The sequence below is a fragment of the Malaclemys terrapin genome, chromosome 1, assembly GCF_027887155.1.
Source record: "Malaclemys terrapin pileata isolate rMalTer1 chromosome 1, rMalTer1.hap1, whole genome shotgun sequence".
NCBI classification, from domain to species: domain Eukaryota; kingdom Metazoa; phylum Chordata; order Testudines; family Emydidae; genus Malaclemys; species Malaclemys terrapin.
The window spans coordinates 348,789,344-348,803,801 of record NC_071505.1 but is presented as its reverse complement, the minus strand read 5'-3'; the positions used below and the strand labels follow the sequence as shown (position 1 = coordinate 348,803,801).

At 46.9% G+C, this 14,458-nt stretch overlaps 2 protein-coding genes across 2 annotated transcripts; both read right to left on the bottom strand.

The window, feature by feature from the left end:
* Window positions 1–1,211: 1,211 nt before the first annotated feature.
* LOC128832625 (olfactory receptor 51G2-like) lies at window positions 1,212–2,147 on the bottom strand. The gene has a single exon (XM_054020160.1). The coding sequence runs from the start codon at window positions 2,145–2,147 to the stop codon at window positions 1,212–1,214; it is 936 nt and encodes a 311-aa protein (XP_053876135.1).
* A 7,368-nt stretch (window positions 2,148–9,515) lies between these two features.
* Window positions 9,516–10,451, bottom strand: LOC128832619 (olfactory receptor 51G2-like). Its single transcript, XM_054020148.1, has one exon. It carries the CDS (start codon window positions 10,449–10,451, stop codon window positions 9,516–9,518), a length of 936 nt encoding a protein of 311 aa, XP_053876123.1.
* Window positions 10,452–14,458: the final 4,007 nt, after the last annotated feature.

Genomic DNA, 14,458 nt, shown 5'->3' with positions numbered 1-14,458 from the left:
CAAAGGGAGGGGCCTCAGTGGAAAAGGAGGAATGAGGCAAAGGGGTGGGGCCTCCAGGGGGAAAAAGAGTGGCAGGAGTGGGGTCACAGAGGGGAAGGGGCTCCTGCATGTGGTGGTCACCCTATAATGAATGGGCTGGGCTGGGATAGGAGCTAGCTTGATATAATATATGGAGATATACTTATTTCATCGAACTGGAAGGTACCTCAAAAGGTCATTGAGTCTAGTCCCCTGCCTTCACTAGCAGGACCAAGTACTGATTTTGCCCAAGATCCCAAAGTGGCCCCCTCAAGGATTGAACTCACAGCCCTGGCTTTAGGAGGCCAATGCTCAAACCACTGAGCTACCCCTCCCTGTATCTTGGGGGGGGGGAGGGCGGGAGCTAAGGCCTGTTTCCACTCCTTTGCAAGCAGCTGGATTAGCACAAACAAAGCGGCCAGGGAGGGAACCTGGGCCTGAGTCTTTTGCCAGGTCTCTTGTGTATCAGACCCTCACTCACACACGAAGCACTGCTCTACCTCGGGGGCATTATGGATATATGGGGGTAGGCTTAGCAGGTGTGTGGTGTGCAGAGCCATCAACAATGGAAGGGTTGCCTCAATGTCTTCTCTTGGGGCTCTTGCACTAATCATGTCTCTGACACAACTCAGTCACAAGAACCTGGTTGGGGGCCTAGGGGAAGGGTGGATGTACGTGCCCCTTGAATAGCCCCTGTCCACAGCTGGTGCAGCCCCCATGGATCACACAGCACCCAGAGCGCTCAGGAAGGGCCAGAACTGTGACTGCAGAACAGCTCAGCAGCTTTTTAATGGCCCATGGATGTTTAACCAGAGACAGGCCAGGGACAGGCCAGATGTAATGAGAAACAACATTCACATCCCTTCTCTTTATTGACTCTATCAATAGGAATTCTGAGGTCGGAGCAGCCACCAATACGGTTCTTTATGGTCCAAAATCCTTCCAGTCCCCTGGCTCTCAATGAATACAGTCACTTCGTAAATGCTGCTGCCTGCCTTGGTCTCCTTCCCCAGAGTGCTGTCCTCTTTCATCATCTCCTCTCCCACAGCTCCAGGCCTGAGATGCCCTTTCTCTACAGAGTGGAGATCAGTAGCTCATGTTGTCTCAGATGTAAGTGTCGAGGATGGAACAGGTGTCCCACATTTTTCATTTCCGGTGGCACCAGCACTGGAGCCAGATGATGAACTGAACCTTCACTTGACAAACAACCTGATTATCCTCACACGCAGGTGTTTGCTTTTCACACTGTACACGATTGGATTTATTAGAGGCGGGACCAGCAGGGAGATGTAGCCCAGGAGAATCTGAAGTAACGGAAAAGATCCCTTCCCAAATCTGTGTATCACAGACAAGCCAATCTCTGGTGTGTAGAAGAGCAAGACGGCGCAGACATGGGAGATGCAGGTGTTCAGGGCCCTGAGGCACTCCGCATGAGATGCAATGCTCAGCACTGTTTTGATGATCATCACATAAGAGACTAAGATGAGCAGTGAGTCCAACCCCATTGTTAAAAGATTAGTAAACAAACCACAGATGCTGCTGACTGTGATATCCGAACAAGCCATCTTCATGACCTCCTGGTGCAGGCAGTAGGAATGGGAGAGGACATTAGCTTGACAGTACTGGAACCGTTTCAGGAGAAAGGGGAGTGGGACTATTATAGCCATCCCTCTTAGCAGAAAGACCAATCCCATCTCGGCTATTCTCGGCAGGGTTAAGATGGAAGCATATCTCAGTGGGTTACAGATTGCGATGAAGCGGTCAAAGGCCATCAGCAAGAGTACAGAGGATTCAATGCATTGAAGCGAGTGGATGAAGAACAGTTGGGCAAAACAGGCATTGAGGCTGATCTCCCTACAGTTAAACATGTATATGCCCAGTATCGTCGGTATGGTGGTTATCGATATGCCAAAATCTGTGATGGCCAACATGGAAAGGAAAATGTACATGGGCTCATGGAGGCTTGGGTCTGTTTTTATAATGAACAGAATGACTGAATTTCCTACTATCGAAATAACATACATGAAGCAGAAGGGGATAGAGATCCAGAGATGGACATCTTCAAGCCCAGGTATCCCGGTGAGAAGGAACACTGCAAAGTTGAATTTGGTGTCATTGGCAGATGACATAATGTACCAGGCTGGTCAGAAGAGTTTTGAGCTTTCCTTCCTGAAAGGAAAAAGAACAGGAGACTAGATGATATTTAACAATACATCTTTCTGCTCTCAGTGTAAGTCTAGAGACTCCCAGGAGCTCAAGGTAGATCAGCAAAAACATACCCTTGGATTTACACCATTGATAGGAAGATAGGCACTCCCAGACTGTATCATACCTACAGTCCATCTAGCCCTGTATTCAATGGCCAGTTCCAGATGCTTCACAGGAAGGTGGAAGAAGCCCTGCAATTGGCAGCTATGAGATAACATTCTCCAAGGGAAAGTTTCCCCCTGACACCCACTAGTTAGACATATGTTGTGGTGTAAATCTGGAAGGTTTAGAGCCATTCCAAGCCTTTTTTTTAAATCCTCACTGATGTATTTGAATTGTCTAGTTATCCATATAAACATACAGTCCCTCTTTGAATCCTGCTAAGCTCTTGGTCCCATAGATATCTTGTGGCTGGGAGTTCCTCAGCCTACTTGATCACTGTGTGATTTTATAATTGTGACCTTCCCTTGGACACCATTTCAGGCCCTCCACTTGTGAGTGTGTCCCATTGGCAAGTACACGGTGAAAATGATCATTGCATTAATCTGTCCTGCATTCAAGCTATTTATAAATGTGTTTCATTGCCTCATTTTATGTATTTTTTTCTCCACTCCTGAGAGCCCATATTATGCCACTGCCTCTTTCCAGCAAATGGGATAAATTCTTAGGGACAGGTTCTTAATTCATAACAGTGACTTGAACAGCATCACTACAGATTTACACGTGTAAATTCATTTAGAACCAGACTATTAACTTTCCCTTACCAAATGCACCCAGTGATAAATTCTGAAACCCAAGAATCCCTCCAAGAGAAGCTGATGTACTTTGCCTGCCCAGGGTTGACTGAATCCAAAGAGTTCAATCATCCTACAGGCTTCTCTTCATCCTCACAGGACCTGCATCCTCTCCACATGCAAGGGTCTGTAGATATCTGGCAAGTTACAGGCTAACACAGACAGTTACTTCACCTGGGCGGGGGAGGGATTGGCGTCACAAATGGGTAAATAGTGCAAACACTGGTATTGCACTAATATCCAGTGGAGTGTGAAAGTTACTTCAGCCATGCTCGTGTAACAGGTGATGGGTGTAAATTACTTACAACCACTATAACACTCCCCTTTCCTGCACTTCAGCTCTATTCTTTGCTGAAACACTGACCCGCGGTTGTGGTCTCTCAAAACTTTTTGGAAAGTCTTGCATAGGTATTGCAGAGTTATTGAGTACACGACCCTGTATGTAAGTGTTAGAAACAGCTTCTGGTCAGTTTCCAGGAGACAGTATCATACAACTTTTCACTGAACAAACAGTTAATGGAACAAACATTGCTAATAATATTTGGAGTACTTCTGAAATACTTTCCAAAGCAAAAGCCATTTAGCAGTAAAGTTACCACTGCTCCTTCCTGTAGAGATTCCAACAACTCTGCTGCTTGCTTTCGACATACATACATGTCATGAAAGCTTGGTTAGTAACATTTGTATTAAAATGAATAGTTTTGGCATAACATCTACATATCTGTACTTTAGTACACACCTGTCAACCATATTCGCTGGACCTATGTGGACCTGCTCGGCAAGTACGGTTGACCCACAGTGTACTGGAGCCAGGGCCCCATCTGACGGTGGGAGGATCATGGAATTTCACTCCATGAGAGAGAAGGCTACGAGGCCTGATATCTGACACTCAGAAACCAGAGCGGGGACAGGAATGCAGGTAGCCCTCTAACTCTCAGGGGTATCTACATGGAAGTCATGCTGGAGCCCTCAGCCAATCAGGAAATATAAATATGCCTTATGGGATCTGTTTCCACAAAGCAATGCAGCTCTGAATTCCTGCATCCACAATCGAGCCAGAGAATAAAATCTTTCTAAATGCATTTATTGATTAAATTTCCAGGAGCAAATAAACCTGAAGCAATTTGGGAACTAGTTATTGACATTCTTTGTGGTCTCCTCTCACTGAGCCCCAGCAGGATCAGGCCCAGAGCACACGGCACCTCCAGAACGGGGACCCCTTGAGAAATCCTGACTCGGGGCATTGGAGTTTTAACACTTCGAGCTCGATTTGAATCCCAGATTTTTGTGTAGCTTGAATAACCCACCATGGAGCATGCACAGCTGTAGGGGAGGGGTTCCAAAGTTACATAGCCCTGCCTGGCCTCCAGCCCCATCACTGAGTCACCCCGACAGCCCAGCTGAGTCCTCTGCCACTGCACAGAACATCTGCCAATGTAAACAGTTTGCAGCCTTTCCCCTTCACTTTGCATTTTAAAGATAGTGAAACCTGCCAACGTACCCAATTCTGATGGAAGGGGAGCCGCTGACACCCTAAAGAGGTTTTCACCGTAAAGGAGAAGGAGTCTTTGGAGGTTGCACGGGCAGCAGGCAGCATCTGTTCAGATAGGGAGGCAATTGCCTTTATGAAGCATGTCTGCACATTCCCTTGGGGGCCACTTTGCCATCAGGGAACCTCAGCTGCTTGGCTTAGTGAGAACCAGCTTTAACCCCGTCACAGCCAATGGCAAACTGCAGGAGTTCAAATCACATGGTGATGCTACCCAGCTGTTCTGCAGCGCAAGCCCTGCTGCAGGCTCTATTCCTGGAATCCGGGCTTGTCATCACTGTTCATATGGTTCCGATTAGTGACATGGCTACCTTGGGGACGGCCAAGTAGTAACAATGATGCTGTCACAGATGTGATCTTGCTGAATAATAAATAATAATAATAATAATGACAACAACAACATAGGAGGAGATTTCTCCCCAGCAGCCCTGTTTTCTGTATTTCAAAACCAGGGAATAGCCCAGGGAAGGGAGATTCCACAAGGTTCCCTACATGGAAATTTCCCTTTGATCATTTCCATAGGGGAGGACCCTTCCCTTCTCCATGAGGAAATTTCCAGGTATGGAGCCTTGAGCAATCTCCCTTCCCTGCCCTGTATACCGTTTTTGCAATGCAGGAAAGGGGGCTGCCAGGGAGAAATCTGGTTATACATTGACCCCCTCAAAGAATTCTAATGGATTGGTGAGGTCTGATTTCCTTCTACAAAAACCCTGTTAACTCTTCACCAACAAATTACATTCATCTCTGTGTCTGACAGTTTTGATCTTTACTATAATTTCAACCAGTTTGGACGGCACTGAAATCAGGCTTACCAGCCTATAATTGCCAGGATCACCTCTTGATCCCTTTTTTAAAAAATGGCATCACATTAGTTATTTTTCAGACCTTTGTTACAGAAGCTGACTTAAATGATAGGTTACAGACTACAGTTAGTAGTTCTGCAATTTCACATTTGAGTTCCTTCAGAACTCTTGGGTGAATACCATCTCGTCCTGGTGACTTATTACCGTTTAATTTATCAATTTGCTCCAAACGCTCCTCTAATAACACCTCAATCTGGGACAGTTCCTCAGCTTTCTCACCTAGAAGATTGGTGAGGCATGATTTGCCTTTGAGAAGCTGTGTTGATTCTTCCCCAACATAACGTGTTCATCTTTGTGACTGAAAACCAATTTGCCTGGTACTGAAATTAGGCTTTCTGGCCTTGTAGCGGGGTGGTCGCCCCGCTCCTGCCCGGAGAGGGTTGAAGCAGCCCTGGAGAGGGCTGTGGTGGAGAAATGCTAGGCTGATTGGGAGAATATAAGAGGCTGAGGGCCAGAGACTGAAGGACACACCCTCTCTAGCTCCCTAGAGAGAGAGAAGGACCGGGCTGCCTGGGAAGCTGAGGAGGGTTCATAGGTTGGAGCAGTGCTGGGGAAGGGCAGAGGGAGCTGGGGAGCTCCAGCCTAGCAAATCCCCAGGCTTCAGGCTGAGTTAAGGGCCTACAACGGGTACTAGGGCTGGAGAGGGGCAGCCCAGGAATAGGCAGAGGCATCTGGTCCAACCCCCCTTCCAAATGATGAGTGGTTTACAGACTGCGTCTGCCCCAGTGAGCAGGGGCTAGATGGACACTGGCATTAGCCACTGAGGCAAGATGGGAATAGGGGGCTGAGGGATCCCCTGGGAGGGGAGTCCCTGAGTGAAGGGGTACTGCGGTGGGCAGAACCCCTGGGCAAAGGGCACCGGGGTCTGCGAAGGACACGGAGCCAGCGGCAGGCGAGACACTGGCCAGCAGAGGGCGCTCCGGGCTGGAAAGAGCTAATTCCCTGGACAACCAGCAGGAGGCGCCATTCCAGTGAGTTGTCGCCCGGTCACAGGCCTGTATTGCCAGGATCACCTCTGAAACCTGTATTAAAAATCAGCATCACTTTAGCTATTTGCTAGTTATCTGGTACAGAGGCTGATTTAAACAATAGGTCTCAAAGCACAGCTTGTAGTTCTGCAATCTGCTTTTTGAGTTTCTTCTGTACTCTTGGGTTCATCCCATCTGGTCCTGGTGTCTTAATACTGTTTAATTCATCAGATTGTTCCAAAATGTCCTTTACTGACACCTCAACCTTGGATAGTTCCTGACATCTGTCACCTAAACAGAATGGCTAACATGTGGGAGTATCCCTCACATCCTCCGCTGTGAAGACCAAGGAAAATAATTCATTTAGCCTCATCTTGATGGCTCCTTTAGCAGGCCAATCATCCACTGGCCCCACTGATTGTTTAACAGGCTTACTGCTTCTGATGTACTTCGAAAAAAAATATTGCTGTTATTTTTTGTGACTTTTGCTAGTTGCTCTTCAGATCTTTTGAACTAGGTACGCAGTATCGCCTAGCCCCATTCAAGGAGTATCCTTGTAACAAAGCCCGATGCTAACTCTGTCCACATATCTGTTCAAGTGACATCATCATAGGACCTAATCAAATCAGCCATACCATCAGGGACTCGTTCACCTGCACATCTACCAATGTGATATATGCCATCATGTGCCAGCAATGCCCCTCTGCCATGTACATTGGCCAAACCGGACAGTGTCTACCCAAAAGAATTAATGGACACAAATCTGACATCAGGAATCATAATATTCAAAAACCAGTGGGAGAACACTTTAACCTGTCTGGTCATTCAATGACAGACCTGCGGGTGGCTATCTTACAACAGAAAAACTTCAAAAACAGACTCCAAGGAGAGACTGCTGAGCTGGAATTGATATGCAAACTAGATACAATCAATTTAGGATTGAATAAGGACTGGGAATGGCTGAGCCATTACAAACATTGACTCTATCTCCCCTTGTAAGTATTCTCACACTTCTTATCAAACTGTCTGTACTAGGCTATCTTGATTATCACTTCAAAAGTTTTTTTCTCTTACTTATTGGCCTCTCAGAGTTGGTAAGACAACTCCCACCTGTTCATGCTCTCTGTATGTGTGTATATATATCTCCTCAATATATGTTCCATTCTATATGCATCCGAAGAAGTGGATGCTACTCTGAAACCATTCAAGAAGTATGAGTCAGATACTGAAAAAAATAATCAGATTGGTTGAAAATATTGAGATTTTAAAATATACATATTTGAGTTTTGTTTTCATGTGCCTTTGGTTTCTAAGTCCTTGGGGTGCACCTGATTCAGGTTTTCTAGCTTTTCTCCAACTCACTTTTTATAGAAAACTGAAAGTTGAGTTTCCCGCACAGTATCTAGATTGCTGAAGTTGGGGCTTTAAGGAAGATGGGAAATGGTGCGAGACTCACAATAAAATCCCAAGAGGTAGAACTGCTGGCCCTATCTCAAGCAGAACACCCACAAACTAAGCCAGGGAGGGTTCGTTAGTAAACATTTCTGGTCACACAGTCCATCAGTGGCAGAGATGCTCTTTACCTCTGCACTGGTGAGAAGAGGGTTACACCACAGACAGACGGATGTAACAGTGACAGGCTCGCACAGTTGCTGTGTACCTGAGGCATATGTAAGCGGGTCTTCTTCTCTTGCTCTCTCCAAAAATCCCCTTAGAAATCCACTCACTGTCACCCCCAAGCACCCCATATCTGCCAGACACACCACGGTGCTGGAGTCATGGAGTTTCCCAGAAGCAGCTGTCACAGGAGGCTGTGGTAAGAAGACTTTTATAGACAAATATCAGGAGTGTTGCTCTGGTGAACCCTGACATATCCCTGATCTTAGGCTCTCAGAGTATCTGAGCTCCTTGAATGTATTTATCCTCCCACCACCACTGTGTGGCAGGGCAGAGCTATTATCCACCTGTGCAGAAGCTCAGAGACAGCCAATGGATCCCCCACAGTCACACATCTTAAGGGAATCAAACCCAGCTCTCTTGAATCACAGATTCTCTGCTGTGCCAGGCCTGTGCTGTAGCACATGGGGATGGCAAGGAGCCAGTTACAGAGGTTTGATTTGCTGGATTGTTCTCCCCCTGCCTCAGTGGAGTTTAGAGCAGCCCGGGGGCTGGGCTGACCTCCGTCCACTGGTAATGGTTTTCAAGTGCACAGCTCACCCTGGCCAAGTCCCTGCAGATGGGAGCCACCCCAGAGTGCCACCTTGGGGCCTGAGGTAGCCCTGCCCTTCCCTCTAAGGTCTTTGCAATTGCTTACTCTCAGCCTGGAATACTTAAAACAAGAGCCCCCTTTGTGAGGTCGCACTTATTCAGTCTTCTCCAAAACACAGGTTCTCCTACCATCCAGCCCCATTCTCCTTTTCTCAGGAACCACCACATCCCCCCTGCACCATCCTGCTTGCTTGGGTCAGAGTTGGTTCAGACTTGCCACACCCTCTGCTCCTCCCCGGAGGTCCTGCCCCATCTATTCCCACTTGGCCCTGCCCCCTGCTCCTCCACTTCCCCTGAGGCTCAGCTCCCAGCCAGGCCAGAGACAGGCCTTGGTAAAAGCTACCCTAGGAACCCAGTCGGCTGTGCTGCCCTGGTGGGGAGTAGGCTCAGAAGGTGTGCAGTGTGCAGAGCCATTCATGGGGGTGGGATGGCCTGAATGGCTTCTCTTGGGTGTTTAACCAGAGACGGGAGAGTGACAGATCAGGTGTAATGGGAAACAACATCCACCTCCCTTCTCTTTATTGACTGTATCAACAGGAATTCTGAGGTCAGAGCAGCCACTGGCTCTTTATGGGCCAACATCCCACCCGTCAACCTTGCTCTCCACGGACACAGTCACTTTGTAAATGCTGCTGCCTGCTTTCGTCACCATCCCCCAGTGCACAGTCCTCCCTCACCAGCCCTTCTCCCATTGCTCCAGGCTTTAGACCCCATCTGAATCTCTCTCTATAGAGTGGAGATCAGGAGCTCATGTAATCTCTTATGTAAGGGTCCAGGATGGAATTGGAGGCCCGTGTTTTTCATCTCCTGAGTCACGAGCACTGGAGCCGGGAGATGAGTTGACCCTTCACTTGACGAACACCCTGATTATCCTCGCACGAAGGTGTTTGCTTTTCACACTGTACACGATTGGGTTCATCAGAGGCGGGATGAGCAGGTAGACATAGCCCAGGAGAATCTGCAGCAAGGGAGGAGAGCCCTTCCCAAATCTGTGTATCACAGACAAGCTGATCTCTGGCGTATAGAAGAGCAGGACAGCGCAGAGGTGGGAGATGCAGGTGTTCAGGGCCCTCAGGCACTCCATGTGGGACGTGATGCTAAGCACTGTTTTGAGGATCATCACATAAGAGAGGAAGATGAGCAGTGAGTCCAACCCCATTGTTAAGAATGTAACAACCAAGCCATAGATGCTGTTGATTGTGATATCGGAACAAGCCATCTTCATGACCTCCTGGAACAGACAGTAGGAATGGGAGAGGACATTGGCTCGACAGTATCGGAACCGTTTTAAGAGAAAGGGGAGTGGGACTGTTAGGGCAAACCGTATTAGCACAAACACAAGTCCCACCTTGGCTATTCTCTGCAGGGTTAAGATAGAAGTATATCTCAGTGGGTTACGGATTGCGATGAAGCGGTCAAAGGCCATCAACAGGAGAATGGAGGATTCAATGCATTGAAATAAGTGGATGAAGAACAGCTGAGCAAAACAGGCATCAAGGCTAATCTCCCTAGAGTTAAACAAGTATATGCCCAGTATCGTTGGCATGGTGGCTATCAATATGCCAAGGTCTGTGATGGCCAACATGGAAAGGAAAATGTACATGGGCTCATGGAGGCTTGGATCTGTTTTTATAATGAACAGAATGACTGAATTTCCTACTATCGAAATAACATACATTAAGCAGAAGGGGATAGAGATCAACAGGTAGACATCTTCCTGCCCAGGTATCCCGGTGAGCAGGAACACTGCAGAGTTGAAGTTGGTGTCATTGACAGCTGACATAATGGACTGGGCAGATCCGGGGACTTTTGAACTTTCCTTCCTGAAATGAAAAAGGACAGGAGACTACATGATATTTAACGAGACATCTTTCTGCTCTCACTGCAATTCTAGAGACTCCCAGGAGCTCAGGGAAGATCAGGAAAAAAACTAGTCTTGGATTTATACCACCGATAGGAAGATAGGCACGGCCAGACTGGATCACACCTGTAGCCCATCTAACGCAGTAACCAGTGCCCTGTAAACTACCCAGTGGCCAGTTCCAGATGCTGCAGAAGAAGGTGGAAGAAGCCCTGCAATAGGTAGCTTTCTCCCAGGGAAAGTTTTCCCTTTACACCAACTAGTTAGACATATTTGGTAGTGTAAATCAGGAAGGTTTAGAGCCCATCCAAGCCTTTTTTAAAAAAATCCTGATTACTCTAATTGGATTTTCTGGTTACCCATATAAACATCCAGTCCCTCTTTGAATCCTGCTAAACTCTTGGTCCCATTGGTATCTTACGGTAGTGAGTTCTGCAGCCTACTTGAGTGCTGTGTGATTTTACATTTGTGACCTTCCCACAGACAGCATTTCAGGCCCTCCACTTTGGAGCGTGGCCCATTGCAAGTGCATGGTGAAAACAGTCATTGTATTTATCTGTCCTGCATTGAAATTCTAAGTGAACGTGTGTTTTTTTTCTGCACTCCAGAGAGTCCAAATTATGCCACTGCAACTTTGCAGCACATGGGATAAATTCTTAGGGCCAGGTTCTTAATTCAATAACAGTGACTTCAACTGCGTCACTCCAGATTCCCCTCTGTAAATCCAGAACAGGGCTCTATTAACTTTTCTTTACCAAATGCTCCCAGTGATAGACTGTGACACCCAAGAATCCCTCCAAGAGAAGCTGAAGTATTTTGCCTGGCCAGCGTTGACTGAGTCCAGAGAGTTTGATCATCCACAGGCTTCTCTTCATTGTCACAAGTCCTGCATCCTCTCCCATACAAGGGTCTGTAGATACCTGGCAAGTTACAAGCTAACACAGACAGTTACTTCAGTTGGGCGAGGGAGGGATTGGTGTCCAAATGGATGAATAGTGTAAACACTAGGTTTGCTCTAATACCCAATTGAAAGTGCAAGTTACTTCAGCCATGCTTGTGTAAGAAGTGATGGGTGTTAATTACATACAACCACTATTACAGGTCCCTTTCCTGCACCGCAGCTCTACTCTTTGCCGAAACATTGACCAGAGGTTCTGGTCTCTCAGGACTTTCTGGAAAGTCTTGCACAGGTATTGTAGAGAGATTGTGTTCATTACTCTGAATGTGAGTATTACAAACAGCTTTTGGTCAGTTACCAGGGGTTAGTATCATACAACTGTTCACTGAAGAAAGAGTTAATAGCACAAACCCATTGCAAACAGTATGTGGAGTACTTCTGAAATACTTTTGAAAGCAAAAGCCATTAAACAGTAAAGATACCACTGCTCCTTCCTGTATAGATTCGAACAATTCTGTTGCTGGCTTACGATGTGACATGCATGTCATGAACGTTTGGTCTGTAATATTTGTATTACATTGAAAAGTTTTGACATAACATTTACACGTCTGTACTGTAGTACACACATGTCAACTCATTCTTTCCCCTCTCATCTTCTTTCTGAGATGATTTCTCATGTTAGACTTGGACTTAAAATGTAAAATGTATGTAAACAGAGTCTGAATGAACTCTCCCCTGACAGATAGCTGGAAGGAAGAGAGACATCAGGAGCAAACTGTACTTATATGAACACACCTACTGTGCCTAGATGTCCAGCAGATAGAGAGGTGTTGCTCAAAGTGATCAACTTTGGCTGGTGTTCAAATCACTTTAGTACTGAATGCAGGGATAGTAAAATGCTGTTATCAATGTTGTTGTCTTTATTGTATGAATAAAGGGGAGCAGAACTGTGCTTAACCTGCCCCAAATGAGAGGGTCACCCTCAGCTGAAAAGACATCGTTAAGCCAGGGGTTCAAATGCCAGAGTCCTGTGAAAGTAAGGGGGGTGGGGACAGGTTTCCCTGGCAGGAGTTATGGACTCTCACAAAGGGTCCCCACTGCCAAAGACAAGGGTCTTTTCCTGCCCATTGTTCAAAGATAGAACTGAATATGCTTTATTAGGAACCTTTGTTATTTTAAGTGCTTAAATGAGATCTGAAATCACTTGTGGTGGGACAGTGTTTCTGCCCAACCTGCTAAAAGCTGAGGTCACAGCAGCGAGGCAGGTGGCAGCAGAAGGTAACTGACAGTTGACCGGATGGATCAGAGCAGAACGATTGGCTGGTGGGGCGGCAACTAGGGAGGAGTCATGGCTGACAGGGTGGCCAGCCTGAGCAAGTGCTCAAATCACAAAGCAAGCAAGGTGACTTATACCCCCGGTGGGAGGTGAACTCACACAGATGCACCTCTCAACCCTGTGTCCTCCCTGACCAAGGACGACCACAGTGAGGTGAGGTAGCAGAGATGGGCATTGTAAAGAAACTTTTGGTTGTAGAACTGAAGAGCACGAGGCAGAAGCCACTGCCCCAAGCACTCTGGGGTGGGTGTCCTGGTCACAGTTTTAGGATTATGAATCCTGCTTGTGGAATTTTCCCTAATTAATGTCGGTTGACTTCTCTCCTATCATTAAAACTTTCTTTCCTAAACTCAGTCTGTGTGCTTGCAAGTAGGGAAGTATTGCCTCCCAGAGGTGCCCAGGAGGGGTGTGTAATTTCCCAAGATACTGGGTTGGTGCTCAGGCCTCTTCTTTGTTGTATTGTTGAAAAGGAATCCCTAAATACAGAACCCGGCCCTGGTTGTTGCTGGCTCCACCTGGCAGAAGGGTTACATGTATGACATCTGGATTTCTTCAGAACTTGAAAAGATCACATCTCCTCCTTCAATCAATCACTTCTCATCAAACTATGCTCTAGTAGCGCCTCTGTCCCTGGGTTAATAGCTGACTGGTTCTCCTCAGATTCGGTTCTGTCAGTCTGTAGCCTATATCCAGAGTGGTAACAGGCATTAGGATCAGCATAGAAAATATTCATTCCCTGACCTCTCACTCTCTTATACATAGTAACCCCAGCACCTGTTATCCAGGCACGATGCAGGATTTCAGGAAGTGCATTTAAAAGTCAAATGCATGTGGAACTTCATTTCCCACATGAAAGTCGTGTATTGCTCTCTGATTGCCTATGACCTGTATTCATAAAATCCATAGCACCCGGGAAAGGGATTGGGACAGACATGGAACTGAGCTGCCATAAGGAATGTGTATGTTAAACCCAGTTCTTGTCATGTTTACATTATGGTTATCTTGGGTTAATTATTTTGGTGTTTATGTGATGGCTATAGTGGGTGAAACCAGTTTGGCTCTTCTTAATTTAATACCAGGCTGCTGGAAAATAAACAGGAAGGGAAGCAAGAGATGAAGAAAAGCCATCTCTCAGTCAGCACTTCAGGGAGTCTGAAAGAAAAAAAACTGAGCTAAAAGCTGGAAAGAGCCTATTTCCTGGCTCCAGCCACGTTACACAGCTTGTTTTGCCAGCGCTGGGAGTCTGTCCAGAGCTGGGGCAGCTGTTGCTGAGAAGCTCTTCAGACTGACAGGCACAGAGAGTGCTGGGGAAGTCTGAAAGCCTTTGGCCTGCCTGGGTGCTCATCAGAGAGGGAGGGCTTGGGGTTGGAGAAATGTACAGACTTTTTTTTTTAAACCCTCTTATTCTCCCATGTTACGCTTCATTCCTACTGTTCAGATTAAACAATATTTTGGTTCAATAATGTTGGCTGCTCATTCGTCTCACCGCTAATAACAGCCTCCCTGAGGGAAGAATCAGAGTTTCCGAACCCACTGGGATCTTCTCGGCAAGCACACTTGACCCACAGTGTGCGGTAGCCCAGTGCCCAGCCTGAGGGAGGGAGAATGGAGGGATCCATCCCATGAGTGGGTAGGCTACAAGGCCTGACATCTGGCACTCAGAGACTAGAGAACGGGAAGAGATGCCAGTAACCC